The 17215-nt window shown below is 41.8% G+C and overlaps 1 protein-coding gene across 2 annotated transcripts; it reads left to right on the forward strand.

Annotated features, from left to right (window-relative positions):
* Positions 1–404: 404 nt before the first annotated feature.
* On the forward strand, positions 405–13522 carry LOC132394200 (uncharacterized). Of its 2 annotated transcripts, none has more exons than XR_009512212.1 (2): positions 405–1233; positions 12141–13522. XR_009512212.1 is itself a non-coding variant. In XM_059970062.1 (2 exons), the coding sequence occupies exons 1-2, from the start codon at positions 7973–7975 to the stop codon at positions 12188–12190; spliced, it is 699 nt and encodes a 232-aa protein (XP_059826045.1). In that variant the 5' UTR covers positions 405–7972; the 3' UTR covers positions 12191–13522. The 2 variants fall into 2 exon arrangements, 1 of the variants encoding a protein (XP_059826045.1); XM_059970062.1 differs by having other exon boundaries at positions 405–8621.
* The last annotated feature ends 3693 nt before the right edge of the window (positions 13523–17215 follow it).

A 17215-nucleotide genomic window follows, 5' to 3' on the forward strand; every position in this document is an offset into this window, starting at 1 on the left:
AATGGACTAGCCTCACCGCCAGAGATGCAAAAGGTTTGACTGCCGACAGATCGCAGTGGAAGAAAGTGGTCGCGGAGGCTCTGGCAGAGTATGGCACATGATGAAGATGATGAAATTGAAATTCTCACCCTGCAGTTTCATATTTAGAATGTTCATTTTGTCATACAGATCGGCTAGGTATGTCACCTATGCACATAGAATTTCAATCTTGTTTCCCAAGCTCTTGTCAACTTTGAGCAAAAATTCAACCACATTGTCAAAAAAGATCAAAGAAATGTTTTAAGTAGCAGCCTTTTCACAGCCAATATACCTCAGTGTGAAGAAGCAAGCGTTCAAACACTTCATCATTATCATGGCATACTGGTTAAATATTCTGCTATTAAAAGATGAGTTTTAATTTTATTGATAGCAGATACTACAAGAGTCATGTTTGAAAAAAAGACACCTGCTTAAGTTTTTGGATGTGAGATGTTAACAATGGATTACAAACAGGCTTTTTTCATAAATGCCACTAAACTAGCATGGCGAGCTGACATATATGGTGCTCCATCTGTTCCACAAGAAATCATGTTTCTAAACATGATAATATTTTTATCCTCAATATATATTTGAGCTTCTTGTAGATTGATTCTTCTTTGATATTTGTTTTTAGCTTATTACAAAAGCGAATCCCTTCATAAACTTTTGCTTTTTTGATAAACCATACATATGCCATTAACAACGTCTTGTCTCGCACAGTCTTGTCTCATCCAGTTGTATCCTAAATTCTGTTTTTTTGTAGCTCTGTGCATAATTGCTACTCAATGGCTTCGCTCATTTATTCATCAATATGACAAGCTACAGAGTTATTACTCAGAATAATTTATTTTAAGACACTGGTATCTATTTTGAGAACAGTGGTGAGCACTTCTGATACAGCAGGCATTATTAATCTTTCTCCAATTGTATGAGATTTTCCACACTTTGCTATCATTTTAGAAATGTTATAAGCAGCAATGAGACCACTGTCAAGGTCATTTTTAGATTTCTTGGCAAGTAACTGGAGTGTGCAACATTTTTCAAATGTTTCTTTCATTTTCTGGAACTGAGTATAAGTAGTCTTTTCAGGGTGTTTTTTATGGAAGTATTCCTGCAATCTTGATGGCTTCAGTCTTCATTAGATGGTACAGTATTACAAATAAGACACGTAGGGTATCGCTGATCTGACGGAAATGGAATAAAACTATACCCCGGGTATGTAATATGGTATTGATGCACTTTGTTTCTTAGCAGGATTAGAATTCAAGGCTTTGCTGCTTTCAGACTCACTGCTTGTTTCCAGCCAGTGCTATATCATTGCGCTACCTGTTTTCCATAGATCTGTAAAGAAAGTTGAGAGGGTGTACTTACCAACTGTTAAAATTGCATGAACTCACTCTATGCTGCCAGTCAAGGGGAACTGTTGGGTACCCTTGTTGCTAATTTATGCATCCCTAATAATGTCTGTTTGGTTGGTAAGGTTGGATAACATTGCTGGATTTCAGTCACATTGTGACGATGAATGCTCACCATCTGCAGAGCTATGGTTCCTCCTGTGTTCCAGTGCCTCATCCTTTTTTTTTGGAAGTGCCTGCTCTCCTAACGGTTGTTCAGGTCTCATGCCTCAAGTCAAGATGCTTACCAATTTCCACCCACCCCCCCCAAATAATCTTGAATGCCCGTCAATGACTTCTTTTTCCTCTAATGCCCCCTTAGGACACGTAACTGTCCCATTGGGAATCACTGATCTAATTACTCCTTCTGAACATAATGGAGTAATTTTTAATAATACATTTGCATTATGCATGCCCTTAACTGTAGGCATTTTGATAGGTCACATCCATCTTATAAGATTTAAATGGCAGCTGAGAGATTTCTTGAAGAGAATTTTGGTAAGAATTTACAGATCGGGCGTATGGGATTTGATGGCTTCCCTTCAAAACATTTGTTGAGATTGGAGAACCTTTTATACAGATTTCAAGTAGGAGTTGGCAGATCTTTTGTAAAGTAAGGCTGCACAATGGTGCACTGCTCTCTTGTAGCTCCAAGGTAAAGGATTCAATCTGAGTGCCATGTGCTCCAATTTCCTCTCACATTTCCTGGCTGATCATTGCAACCTCTTAGGTAATTTGCAATGAGACAAGAATAGGACTAATGGAATTAACCAGCATGGATTTAGCCAGATGAGATACCAGAACAGTGTTAAAGATTTTAAAGGAGGAAAGAGACGGAAAGGTTTAGAGAGAGTATTCTAGACCTAGGGATTTAAGGGCTAAAAAAAAATTATTATGGGGAAGAGCTGAAATTGGAAAGTTGGGAACTGGGGATTGGCTACAGACTTTAGAAGTTGCAGCAGTTAGAGGAACACATCCAAAAATCTTTTTGCATCAATATTGGAGCAAATATTGCTACTACAGTTTGGGGAAAGGTTGTTGCTTGTATCTAAGAGAAGGTTAGGAGTGCATGAGTAGCACATTGCTGGAGGGGGAGAGTTGAATGGAGGTGATTTGTCACTATAGCTGATTATCCTAAGAATACCCAGTGACAGTTCCAGGGCAATATGGCTCAAAAGTAATGTCATTGTGCACTCCCCAGATACCAGGAATTACCCAGATGAAAAATCTGGGTTGTGGAAATCAGGAATCAATTTAAATCTGCTAGTACAGGAATATGAGTGAATGGGATGAGGCATTATATGGGCAGTATTTTTGGATGAGCTCATGTTTGAGGGAATGTGGTGAGAGAGGTACCAAAGGGTAATGATTTCAGCCACAGAGTGCTGAGTTTGACAATGACATGGAGTCGAAGGTAATTGGTCATGGTAGTAGAATAGATATAGAGGCACAAGGGTGTAGGATGCAGGATTCAAATATGACACCGTGTTTATAAATGGTCTAGACACAGAACGGTACAAGAATGCAGAGGATAAATGGAAATTGTAGCTCTTGTAGAGCTCTGGGAATGAAAGGATCTTGTACTGAGTTCCGTGTGGTTAACAAAATTCTTATGGAGGACTGCACTTAGCTGCTTTTACAGATGAACAAGAAACTTTATACTTCAAAGCCAAATGTTACTTATGTAAGATTTTGTTATAAACTAATGGAGCCCCGTCTACTTCTATGGCAGAAAGCCAGTGGCTTACACAATTCTTGTCAAGTTGCTCTTATTCGCTAATTAATGCTTAAGTTAGGAAAATTGGCTTATATAAATTATAGAGTTGTTACATTATCAAAGGAGACCATTCAGTCAATGCTGACTGTTTAGAAGAATCCAATCAGTACCAGCTTGCTATAGACCAATCAAATTAGTCCCAGTCGATGGTTCTGCAAATGATTCTTTGTTCAATTATCTTTAACAGTTCCTGACTTGTTCATTTCTAACACCTTCATAAGCATTGAGTTCCAGATCATAATCCATGAGTTCCAGTTCATAATCCCTCAAAGCATAAAATTTGTCCCTTGCTTCTACCCTGTTCTTTTTCCTGTCAATTTGATTATGTGCTTTCTGGTCCCTAGCCCAATTACTAATGGAAATAGCTTCTATTCATCCTGAGGGTGACTAAGAAGCATACAGAAATGTGATTGTTCAGCTGGTTGAGTGGTGTCATAACAACAGCCTTGCACTCAGTATTAGTAAGACCAAGGAATTGATTGTGGGCTTCTGGGAAGAGAAGTGGAGAGAACACACATCAGTCTTCATTGAGGAGTCAGCAGTTGAAAGGGTGAGCAGCTTCAAGTTCCTGGGCATTAATATCATAGAGCATCAATCCTGGGCCCAACATATTGATGCACTTACGGAGAAGGCATGCCAGCATGTATATTAAATTAGGAGTTTGAGGAGATTAGATAAGTAAGTCACCAAGGGTTTTTATAAATGTCTATAGATGTATAGTGAGAGCATTCTGGCTGCATCACAGTCTGGTATGGAGACTCCATTGTCACTAAAGATTTTAGCAAATTTCTACATATATACTATGGAGAGTATTCTGACAGGTTGAATCGCTGTCTATTATGGAGGTGTCAATGCACAGGATTGGAAGAGGCTTCAGAAGATTGTAGTCTCAGCCTGTTCTATCATGGACATGAGCTTCCCTGCTCTGGAGGATTACTTCAAAAGGCAGTACCTCGAGAAAGTGGTAACTACTTTTAAGGAACCTCACCATCAATGACATGCCTCTTCTCATTACTACCATCAAGAAGGAGATACAAGAGCCTGGAGACACACATTCAACATTCAAGAACAGCTTCTTCCTCCTTGCCATCAGATTACTGAATGGTCCAAGAATTGTATCTCAACTATTTTGTTCTCCTTTTGCATTTACAGTAATTTTTTATGTATTGCACTGTACTGCTGCTGCAAAACAACAATTGTCACGTCAGTCCAAGCCTATCATGAATTTGTACATTTCCTTAAAGCTCTCCTCAGTCATCAGTGCTTCAAGGAGAATCATTCTGACTTTTTCCAGCATAATACTGTAGGTGAAATCCATTATCACAGGACAATTCTATTTGGTCAGAATCTGCACACTTCTTATTTTCTATCATTTCCCTGATTAAGCAAAAGTGTGAGTTTGAGTTTTTTAAATATATTTATTCAAGGAAAATGGGCTTGGCAGACTAACCCAGTGTTTAGTTATCCATCATAGTTGTCCTTGAGAAGGCAATAGTGAACTTTTTTTTTGAATTGCTACTATCCTTGTGGGCATACTCACAATGCTGTTCAGGGGAAAGTTCCAGGAGTATGATGCAGCAGCAAAGAAATTGCAATACACATTCAAATCGTATAGCCTGAATGATAGGATTTGGAGGCCAATTTCCAGGTGGTGGTGTTTCCGTGCTTTTGCTGACCTGACATGATGTCAAAGGCAAATACTCTTACTTCACCTCTAGTATTCAACTCTTTTGACCACAGCTGTAATGTGATTAGGAGCTGAGTGCCTTTAGCAGAACCCAGACTAAGCTTCTGTGAGCAGGTTGTTGATAAGCAAGTACCACTTGATAGCACTATTGATTATCTCTTCCATCACTTTGTTGACGATCAACAGTAGATGAATGGGGAATATCTGGCTGGTTTGGATTTGTCCTTTCTGTTGAGGACAGGACATACAGTACCTGGACAACTTTCCACATTGTCAGGTAGGTACCAGTGTCATTGCTGTACTGGAACAGCTTGGCCAAGACACCATGACAAGTTTTGGAGTACAAGTCATTAGTACTATACTACAGTGTCATCAGAGCTCATGGTTTTTGCTATAACCAATGCCTTTAGCCATTTCTTGGTATTGGCTGAATTCTGGCATCTACTCTGGAGTAGGCCAAGGTGGACCATCCCCTCAGCACATCTTGCTGAAGATACTTGCAGCGTTTTTCTTTTGCACTGATGGGTTGTGACTGAAAGGGGTGTGTGCACCGAGCCGCTCCTTAAAATTAGCCTGACATAACTGGAAATAATTTTTGAATATGCACCGCAGTCCAAATACCATAGACTTGGAGGTGTTACGCCTGTGACCCCCCTCCTTTTTGAGAATCGCAGGATCACTATTAAGTCAGGCCAGGAGACCCAGGAAATGAGAGAGAGACGTTTGGAATGTCCTGGCCCTCAGTAATACAAAGCCACGGAACAGGTCATTGTCTCTTGGAGACGGAATTGTGTATTGAGTACTGTACTTCATGGAAGCCCTCAGGGAATGATCAGAGGGGGTTGGTTGAGGGATTGCATCATCCCAACCTGATTGACATCTGAGACCCTGTGAGTCAGGATAAAAGAGGGTCTGGGGAACAGCCCCTAGACACGCACCAGGAGAAACGCTAGAAGTCCTGTGACAGCGTTTAATAGCGACAGCCGGTGGAGGGCCCACGTGTGTCCTTTCCCATTGCCCCGATTGAGGCCCTACCACGGAAGGCGGCTTAGCTAAGGAAGAGATCACCACCGACGCTATTTCAAAGGATCGACATCATAAAACGGAAACCGGGCAAGTTCTAAACCTCCATCTCTCTCTCCAACCAAAAGCTGCCGCCTGAATGAACTTGAGTGACTTTTATATTTACATTGGACAATACATTATCCCCCTAGACAACGATAGAGCTATTTCTTATTGATTATTATTATACCCGCTCTTTTAGATTTAGTATTGATGACATATATTATCTGTATGTTTGCATTGATATTATTTTTGTGTATTTTTATCAATAAATACTGTTAAAAATAGCACCATCAGACTTCAATGGACCTCTCTATCTTTGCTAGTAAGTGACCCAGTTACGGGGTACGTAACAATTGGGGTTCTCATCTCGGGATTTGACACCAAATTGGGAGGCCAGTGAATCGGGCTTGTAAGTCCAAACCTGGATCTGGTATGCGGGTAGCCAGACGGGAAACCAGCAAAGATGGACATGGATAAATTTATAGAAAACCCGACTCTGGAGGCGCTAGAGGCGGCCACCAAATCGGACTTGATAAATATGGCGAAAGGGCTAAACCTCGCAGAGGTGAGGTTGTCAATGAAAAAGCGGGAGGTGCGAAGGGCCATAACTCAGTATTATATTGGGAAGAATGTGTTTGCAGCTGAGGTATTGGAAAATATCCCTGAAAAGGTACCAGCTAGTGGGATGGCTCAGTTAGAGCGGGAGAAATTAAGGTTGGAACATGCAATTAAGTTAAAGCAGCTGAGAAGGAGAAAGAAAGAGACGAGAGAGAAAAAGAAAGGGCCGACAAACAAAGGGAGTATGCGCTCCAGCTAAAGGAGTTAGAGGTGAAACGGGAGCATGAGCTCCAGCTAAAGGCGTTAGAGGTGAAAAAAGAACAGGACAGGGCTGAGAAACAAAGGGAGCATGAAATTCAGTTAAAACAGCTGGAAGCAGCTGAAAAGGAGAGAGAGAGGGTGAGAGGGCCGAGAAAGAGTGGGAGAGAGCCGAGAAGGAGAGGGAGGCAGAGAAACAGAGGAAACATGACTTGGAGAAGTTAAGGCAAGAGCGAAGAGATCAAGGGTCAGACCAAGAGGAGTGGTTTAATGTTAGTCGGGAGTTGAGGTTAGTACCTCCATTCGAGGAGACGGATGTTGATAGTTATTTCTTGCTTTTTGAAAAGGTGGCAGTGAATCAGAAGTGGCCCAAAGATCAGTGGGTGGCGCTGTTACAAAGTGTGTTAAAAGGGAAAGCACAACGAGCATATACGGCGTTGGCCATGGAGGAGGAAGAGGTGGAGAGTTATGACAAAGTAAAAGCGGCCATTCTCCGGAGTTATGAATTGGTACCTGAAGCGTATAGACAAAAGTTCAGAAATTTAAGGAAAGGGTGGAATCAGATGTATACGGAGTTTGCCTATGAGAAGGGTGTGCTCTTGGATCGTTGGTGTACAGCAGAAATAGTGGAAGAGGATTTTTGGCATCTCAGGGAGTTAATTCTGATTGAGGAATTTAAAAGTGGTGTTTCAGAGGATATCCGGATGTATTTGAATGTGAAGCCAAATAAGTCCATCTCGGAATTTGCTCGGTTCGCAGATGAATATGCCCTAACCCACAAGACAAAGTTTTCCTCGAATATAAGTTCCCAGAGAGACCGTGGGAACGATAGAGAAAGCCCGCCGGCTGAGGCAGAGGTCCCGCCGGGAGCTAGTGGTAAGAGTGGGGAGGAGAGGCAAGACGGCCAGAGATTTCCAGGCTTGACCTGTTTTAATTGTGGAAAGGGGGGACATATTGCATCTAGATGTTTTGCTCCGAGGAAGGAGACAGGAAAAGGGAAAGCAGCAGTCCCTGTCGGATGTGCCATGGTAATCAGTAAATCAACAAGAGAGCCCCGGGTAGACGGTACGAGAAGGGTCTGAAACTTGTATGTCAAACGGAACTGTGTCTGTGAGAGAGGGAGACCCACCAGTTCCCTTGTGAATCTGGAGAGACACGGGGGCTGAACTGTCATTGATTAGCAGTAAGGTACTGGATTTTGGTCGCAAGACGGGAATGGTAGCTGTGAAAGGAATAGGAAAAGGGACGGAAACGGTGCCCTTGCATAGGATCATTCTGAATTGTGAGCTGGTATCTGGACCAGTTGAAATGGGGGTGCGATCAGAATTCCCAAGAACTGACGCGGACGTCCTTCTGGGTAATGATTTAGCCGGTGGTAAGGTTTGGTCAGCAATGAAGCTGACGAGACAGCAGGTGGAGGCTCCGCCCCTAGATCCCAAGATCTATCCAGCATGCGCGATCACTCGCAGCATGTCGAGAAAGGCAGCTGAGAACGAGAGCAGTTTAAATCCGGCCAGTATCGAGTTGGCCGAGACGTTTTTACCAACCCTGTACCACGAGGGTTTAGATGGTGGTAAAACCAAGAGTAGTAAAGTGAAAGAGAGTAAGGGAGAGGAGGCAGACCTGCCCTTAGCGAGGAGAAAAGTTCTAGAGGCACGAAATAAAGATGAGAAACAGATAGAGCTGTTAAAAGGTCCAGGATTGGACATGGATGATCTGTCTGGTTTGGCAGAACTGTGTGAAGAAGTGGAAAATTCTAAAGGTGTCGCCGATAATGAAATGAGGGCAGTCCTAGATGAAAAGGGTGCCCTCACCTTGAAGAAGTCTGCTGGGTTGGCAGATGAGGTTGTTTCAGCCCGCGGAGGTGAGTTTACTCCAGAAGGGAGTTGCCCAGAGAGTAGCTGGGAGAATCAGGGGAATTTAGAATTTGGACCGGGTATGGGTATTGAAAGCCTGGAAGAGGCAAATGTCTCGTCTGAGTGTGTCCAAGATGTGGATGCACGTGGTACTGAACATAGTAATGGAGCTCAGAAAAAGTCTGAGGTATTTGATTCAGTTGAAAAGGAATGCAGTCCTTGTGGGTCAGGACTTGGTTCAGTGAAGAAAGGGTTAACCTTGGTAATAGTGGGAAGTGAGAGTTCCCAGGTGTTTGTGCTCAAAGGTGTGTTAAAAGTTAGTGCGGAGATCAAAGGTGGTGAGGTGAATATTATTATTGAAGGAAAAGGAATATGTGTAGTTCCCAAATTGAATGAAGAAAATTTAAAGGCTGGACTGATATCAGAAGCAACAACCAGGCTACAGAGACAATGGCGTGGTACCACAAAGCCTGTGAATCAATTACAGGTTGAGTTGGAAGATGACGGGGGCCCCCCATGCTATTGTTATTCCAGAGTGTGGTGTGAAAAGGCAGAATTTGAAATGCTGTTTGAACAAAGAGTTCGAACTGAAAACTAATAGCATGAACGGTCCTGAAGAGAAAACTAGCAACTTGCGTAAAATTAAAGAATTGGGTGGAAATTCAGAAGATGGTCTAAAGTTTGGAACACATTGTTGATAAAATAACTCCAATGCAAGGAGTGGACGAAACCCTATTTCGCCAGGGTGCACAAGCTCCCCACGTGGGAATTAACCCAAAAAGAGGCGAGGGTTAATGGGGACGCCATTTTTAAATAGCAGAAGCCGGTTTTAAGGGATTTCGACAAAGCATGTGAATAATAAAAGACAACCCCCATGGAAGCCTGTCTGTTAAGTTTGAAAGCAACATAAAGATTAGTATTTGCATGAACTTTTGTAGTATACCCGTAAGCTAAGATCACAACTCTTTAGTTTTTGTTTGCTAAAGAAAAATAAGACCTAAAAATAGGTGGTTATTAAATTGGAGTCCTTCTGTATGGTGTTAGATTCTAAAATCCTGAAAGACTCTGTATTACTTCGTTTTTTTCCGATGGCAAAAAACGCGGTGAAGAAAGAGGGTGTTACACCTGTGACCCCCCCCCCTCCTTATTGAGAATCACAAGATCGCTATTAAGTCAGGCCAGGAGACCCAGGAAATGAGAGAGAGACGTTTGGAATGTCCTGGCCCTCAGCAATACAAAGCCACGGAACAGGTCATTGTCTCTTGGAGACGGAATTGTGTATTGAGTACTGTACTTCATGGAAGCCCTCAGGGAATGATCAGAGGGGGTTGGTTGAGGGATTGCATCATCCCAACCTGATTGACATCTGAGACCCTGTGAGTCAGGATAAAAGAGGGTCTGGGGAACAACCCCTAGACACGCACCAGGAGAAACGCTAGAAGTCCTGTGACAGCGTTTAATAGCGACAGCCGGTGGAGGGCCCATGTGTGTCCTTTCCCATTGCCCCGATTGAGGCCCTACCACGGAAGGCGGCTTAGCTAAGGAAGAGATCACCACTGACGCTATTTCGAAGGATCGACATCATAAAACGGAAACCGGGCAAGTTCTAAACCTCCATCTCTCTCTCCAACCAAAAGCTGCCGCCTGAATGAACTTGAGTGACTTTTATATTTCCATCGGACAATACATTATCCCCTAGGCAACGATAGAGCTATTTCTTATTGATTATTATTATACCCGCACTTTTAGATTTAGTATTGACGACGTATGTTATCTGTATGTTTGCATTGATATTATTTTTGTGTATTTTTATCAATAAATACTGTTAAAAATAGTACCATCAGACTTCAACAGACCTCTCTATCTTTGCTGGTAAGTGACCCAGTTACGGGGTACGTAACAGGCAACACACACAAACTGCTGGAGGAACTCAGCAGGCCAAGCAGCATCTATAGAAAAGAATACAGGTGATATTTCAGACCAAGACCCTTTGGCAGGACTCCAGCATTTTGTGTGTGTCTTCTGCAGATTTTCTGATGAGATTTGGAGGCACTCCCTTTGATATTAATTTGGGTATCCCATCAGCTTTTCCCTCATGGTTGGTTGGCTATGAGAAGTCAGCCTTTAAATATAAATATCAAAAACAAACACTAGAAACCTGTAGTAAAAAAGCAAAGTGCTTGAAATATTGCATCAGACAACATTCTGTAGAGAAAGGAACAGAGTAACTTGAAATGTTGAATGTTCTGACCTTTAGTCAGAACTGGAGAAATGGGAAAACAACTGTGTTTAAGTTGCAGAGAGGAGTGAAATGTGCATTGAGGTTTCGTGGCTTCTTCAATGGTTTTGAAGCCCTCTAGTTAATAGATAATGAGGGCAATTAGAGGGAGAATAAGCACATAGGCACATACTATAATTGTAAGAGATAAGACCACAGTTACTGCTGGGATTTTGAAAAGTTTTTTCCCAACTTTACAGAATGCTGGAAATATCCAGATCATTTGTGCAGATAGGAAAAGCAGAGTTATGATAGATAACCGTACAGTAGAACTAGCTTTTGTACATGTTGTACACCAAAAGCAGGTTTTCTAAAATAATTGAATTCAGTAGTATATTCTTAAGACTGAAATGTGCCTCGACAGAATACAGGATGTTGTTTGAGCGTATAAGGGTTTGTTGGAAAGCAACAACAGAAGTGGAAGTTAGATGGAAAGTTAGAATGGCAGGTAACTAAAAAGCATAGGGTCAGCCTAACAGACTTACCTGTGACTTACTCTGCAACACAGTCACCCAAGTTCTTTTTGGTCTTTTTAGACCATAAGATACAAGAGCAGAATTAGGCCATTTGGCCCTTTGAGTCTGCTCCACCATTTTATCATGGCTGATCCATTTTTCCTCTCAGCCCCAATCGCCAGTCTTCTCCCTGCAACCCTTCACGCCATGACCAATCAGGAATGCATCAACTTATGCCTTAAATATACATAATGACTTGGCCTCCACAGCTGCCTGTGGCAAATAATTCCAGAGATTCACTCTCTCTGGCCCCTCTGTTCTCAGACTGCACCCTCCGGTCTTAGACGCACCCCCCCGAAAGGAAACGTCCTCTCCACATCCACTCTACCAAGACCTTTCACCATTCGATAGGTTTCAATGAGGTCACCCCTCCTCCTTCTGAATTCCAGTGAATTGAGGTCCAGAGCCATTAGACGCTCTTCATCTGACTAGCCGTTCAACCCCGGAATCATTTTCGTGAACCGCCTTTGAATCCTCTCCAATTTCAGCAAACTTTAATCCATGCTGGCTCGAAGGGAACAGACTTATTCTTTTTCACACACGGCCATCAAGTCTATCATGATTCCTTTTTGTCACTGAGAACATTGAAGTAGTTAAATTAACAAGCAGAAAATCTTTCGGATTATGGGAGGAAAGTGGAGCATAGCGTCCGTACGGCAGCAAAATTGTTCATTTCTACTGCATGTTTAGAAAATGCCCCGATAATGCAATGAAAATCGTTAATTTTACTCCAGGTGCTTGCTTTCAGTGCCTCTTGACAGAGGTGAAGCTGAGCGTCTCCTAGCAACTGGCCGTGCGTTGATTGGTGCGTTTGGACGGCGCCAGTTTCAAACGGAGGGGCGGTGGGACCTTCCGGTCTAGCGAGTCGCTGCTGCCGATCGCACCATTTCTCCATGGCAATGAGCCAGGCCGATCTGGCAGCACAGGAGGACAGGAGGTCGCAGCTGAAAAGCAACTCCTCGGCTCCTTCGAGCACGTGGGGGACGACGGCCTCCGCAGGCGAGTTGCAGAGGTTGCACACTCCCTCGACAGCGCCCTCCTTGTGATGAAGCAGAGACTGCACCCTGGCCTGAACATTTAGTACAATACGCAAGGGAATCACTGATGCATTTAGGAGGATGTTGGGTTTCCTGAATTTGTGAAAGACGAGTTGCCACTCGTATGATTGGGAAGTCCTATAACTAAAGAAATGGTCAGTGAAAATGAAACAGAAAAACTAGTAAAATCCATCAGCTCTTCCTCATTTGAGTGGATTTGGTATATCACAGTACAACTTGCAGATTTCTACAGACAAGAGGGCATTCTGACTGGTTACATCACAGCCTGGTATGCAGCCTCTAATGCACAGCATCCATCATATGCCCTTCCCACCATCAAGAATAACTTCAAGAGGCAGTTCCTTGAGAAGATGGCATCCACTATTTGGGACATCCCTTCTCTTTACTATAATCTCTGAGGAGGTACGGGATCCTAAAGACCCAATCACAACATTTTAAGAACAGCTTTTCCCCCTCTGCCGTTAGATTTGGGAACAGTCGGTGAACATCATTGTTCCTCTTTTACACTATTTTTGTAGCTTTTATGTCTTGCTACTTTGCTGCTGTTGAAAATCAACAGATTCTATATTAACAGCTAACTTCATATATCAGTTTTAATAAGCCTGATTCTGATTCATATAGCCAGATAATTGACATCCAATATCCACTGTGTCATCTGTCAACCCTTAGTCTCCATTCTATTAGACTTTGTTCATTCCACTCATCCCACACCACAACTTTTATATCGATTTTTTTTCCCCACTTCTCCAGTTCTGGTGGAAGATCATTGATCTGAAATATTAGTTCTGTTTCTGTCCATACAGAATGCTGCCTGAACTGATTAATAATTCCAGCAATTGATATTTTTTAGCTTTTAAATATGGCCAGACTGGTAAAGTGATTGCCATGTCCCCATAAAATTTACATTTCATGGAAGTAAAACTTCATCATTAATGAAGATTTACATTTGAAGATGTTTTTACCAATTCACCTCACAGGTACAACAAAAATGAGCAGTGGCTTATATTAATGAGAAATGCAACTGTAGAATATCTTTCAAGTGACTTCTTGAGGATTGTTGGACAAGTGATACATGTAGCTCAATAAATTGGTTCACACAAATGCTTGAAAAGTGCCATTATTCCTTGCATCTGGATTCCTTGCATATAAATTGCACAAAAGATGCATTGCTAAAATTGCCTGAGAAAAGTCAGGAACTCCACCACCCTTATTTGGGAAAATCATCCCACTCATCAGACTTTTACTTGAAGGACTACAATAATCCCTCTGGTAGAATCCTACACATGCAAATCCCCCAACCAGGAGTCACTAAAAAACCTTATTTCTTTTAAAATTCTAATATGCAGTTGTGTTCTGCATTTAAGGCAGAACTTAAGCGAGGATATTCCAGCAGACTGTCCAGTGAAGGATCTCAAAAGTAAGAGAGTGATTATTTTGATGGGATAGTACTGTATAGCCATCCCACAATGGTCAGCAAGAAATAGAGGAAGTTGCAGAAAGCTGTAAGAGTAACAGGGCTGTCATAGTGATTTTAACTTCACTGACTGAGTCTGCCGTAGTGCTGAGTTAGGATGGTGCAGCAGTGCATCCAGGAATATTTTTTTCTGTCAATCTGTAAATGGCTTTACTAGAGAGGGGCCATACTGGACCTCTAAATGGGAAATGAGGCAGGGCAAGTGACTGAAGGAGCACTTTGAGATCAGTGACCATAATACTATCAGTTTTTAAACAGGACTGCAAGTTAAAATCCTAAATTGGGGCATGGCTAATTTTCATGTCATTAGGCTGGAACTTGCAAAGGTTGATTGGGAGAGCCTGTTTGCAGGTATAAAGCTATTTGGCAATTGGGAGGCTTTTTGGAGTGAGCTAAGAAGAGTTCAGGCCAAGTATACCCCTTTTAGAATGAAGGGTAAAGATGACAGAATTAGGGAACTTTGGTTGACATGGGATATTGAAGTTTGGGCAGCTGGGATCAAGCAAATCCAATTAGAAGTATGGATCTAAGAGAGAAATCAGAAGGAGAAAAAGAGGACATGAGATAGCTTTGGAAGGCAAGGTAAAAGATTTCTTATAGATTCTATAAGTATGTTAAGAGCAATAGAGTAACTAACAGCCCCTTAAGCAACTTTGTGTGGAGCCACAAATGACCAGGGGGTTATATTAATATTTCTTGTTATTTAAAAAAGATAAGATCATGAAAGCTAGGGAATAGTGATTCTTGAATCATAGCCGTGTTACAAAAGGGGAGATGACAGGAGTCTTAAAGTGCATAAAGGTGAACCTCCAATTGGGAAATCAGGCAGGACATAACCTGACCAAGTATATCCTTGGGAAGGTAGGGAAGAAGTTGCTGGGGTCTGGTAGTTATTTTTATCAGTTACCAATGTATGGGGTGCTGGAAGGCTGGAGTATAGCTAAGGTTGTGCCTTTATTTAAAAAGGGTTGCAAGAATGAGCCAGGGAATTGCTGGCTAGTGAGCCTAGCTAATTTGGCAAGGGGATGGGAACCATCATGAAAGGGCTGAGGGTGGGGCAGCAGGTGTACAAGTAGATACAGTGTGCAGTGAGACTGGGAGGATGGACAAGCAGATGATAGGGCAAGACTGCTGTCAATGGGATGAGTTGAAGTGTAACATTGAGACAAAATGGAAAAGGGTAATGAATATAGGTGCTAAATTGAATGCACACAGTATACATGATAAGGTAGATGATCTTGTAGCGCAGTTAAGAGAGTTGGAGGTATGAGGTTACTGAGTCGTGGCTATAAGATCATAGTTGAGAGGTTAACATCCAAGGATGCACGTTGTATTAAAAGAGCAAGCAGCTAGGCAAAGGGGTTAGGGTGGCTCTGTTGGTAAAGATGAAATCAAATCCTTAGGAAGAGGTGACATAGAGTAGGATGTAGAATCACAAGATGTAGAATCCTTGTGGGTAGAGTTAAGAAACAACAAGGGTAAAATTACCCTAATGAGAGTTATCTGCAGTCCTCCAAACAGGAATGTGGGATACAAATTATAATAAGAGATAAAAAATGCATGTGTAAAGACAATGTTACAATAGTCTTGGGGGATTTCAATACACAGGTAGCTTAGGAAAATTAGATTGGTACTGGATCCCAAGAGAAGAAATTTGTAGAATGTCTATGAGATGGCTTTTTAGAGCAACATGTGGTTGAGCCCACTAGGGAAAAAGAAATTCTGGATTGGGTGTTGGGCAATGAACCAGATTTAATTAGGGAGCTTAAGGTAAAGGAACCCTTGGGAGGCTGTGATCGTAATATGATAGAATTCACCCTGCAGTTTGAGAGGGAGAAAAGAAGCTAAAATCAGCTGTATCAATATTGCAATGGAATAATGAGAATTACAGAGGCATGAGAGAGGAGCTGGACAAAGTTAATTGGAAGGGCACACTAGCAGGGATGACAGCTAATTTCTGGGATCAATTCAGAAGATGTAAGATAGATACATCCCAAAGAAGAAGAAATATTCTAAAGGGAGGATGAGACAGCTGTGCCTGACAAGGGAAGTGAAAGCCAGCATAAAAGCAAAAGAAAAAGGCATATAATATAGTAAAAATTCTGTGAAGTTAAATTGTTAGAAGTTTGAGGTTTTTTTAAAAAAACCAACAGAAGGAAACTAATAAAGCAATAAAGAGAGAAAGATTAAATATGAAGGGAAGCTAACCAATAATATAAAAGGATAGCAAAAGTAGTTTTGTTTTCCAGATACATAAAGGGTAAAAGAGAGGCGAGAGTAGATATCAGAATGCTGGAGAATGACACTGGAAATGTAGTAATGGAGGACAAAGCAATGGCAGGCGAACTTAATAAGTAAACACAAAGTGCACTGCAGATGCTGTGGCCAAATCAACACGTACAACACGCTGGAGGAACTCAGCAGGTCAGGCAGCATCCGTGGAAATGAGCAGTCAACGTTTCAGGCCAAGACCCTTTGTCAGTACTTAATAAGTACTGTGTTTCAGTCTTCACTGTAGAAGACACCAGGAGTATGCCAGAAATTCAAGAATATCAAAGGAGGGAAGTGAGTGTAGTTGTTATTACTAGGGAGAAGGTGCTTGGGAAGCTGAAAGATCTGAAGGTAGATAAATAAGATGGTCTACATCCCAGATTTCTGAAAGAGGTAGCTAAAGAGATTGTGGAGGCATTAGTAGTGACCTTTCAAGAATCACTAGATTCTGGAATGGTTGCTGAGGACAATTCTCTCCTTAAGATAGGTGGGAGGCAGAAGAAAGGAAGTTACAGGCGAGTTAGCCTGATTTCAGGCTAAGATGATGTTGGAGTCTATTAGGATGTCGTTTCAGGATACCTGGAAGCACATGATAAAACAGATCAAAGTCAGTATGGTTTCCTTGAGGATAAATCTTCCCTGACAACTCTATTGGAATTCTTTGAGGAAATAAGAGGCAGGGTAGACAAAGAAGAGGCAGTGGATATTCTTTACTTGGATTTTCAGAAGGCCTTTGACAAGGTGCCACATATAAGGCTGCTAAACGAGAGCCCATTGTATTACAGGAACCATACTATCATGGATAAAAGATTGTTTGACTGGTAGGAGGCAAAGAGTGATAGATAGATAGATAGATAGATAGATAGATAGATAGATAGATAGATACTTTATTGATCCCAAAGGAAATTACAGTGTCACAGTAGCATTATAAGTGCACAGATATACAAGTATTAGAAGTAAGAAAGAATAAAAAATGTTACTTCAAACATTCTAACAGGAGGTGGTC

Source organism: Hypanus sabinus, chromosome 5 (assembly GCF_030144855.1).
Source record: "Hypanus sabinus isolate sHypSab1 chromosome 5, sHypSab1.hap1, whole genome shotgun sequence".
NCBI classification, from domain to species: Eukaryota; Metazoa; Chordata; class Chondrichthyes; order Myliobatiformes; family Dasyatidae; genus Hypanus; species Hypanus sabinus.

Excerpts from the sequence above, each read along its gene's own strand:
- LOC132394200 (XM_059970062.1), top strand. The coding sequence starts at position 7,973 with ATGGTAGCTGTGAAAGGAATAGGAAAAGGGACGGAAACGGTGCCCTTG. Across the intron at positions 8,622-12,140 it reads GGTTGTTTCAGCCCGCGGAG|GTGCTTGCTTTCAGTGCCTC; the intron begins GTGAGTTTACTC and ends ATTTTACTCCAG.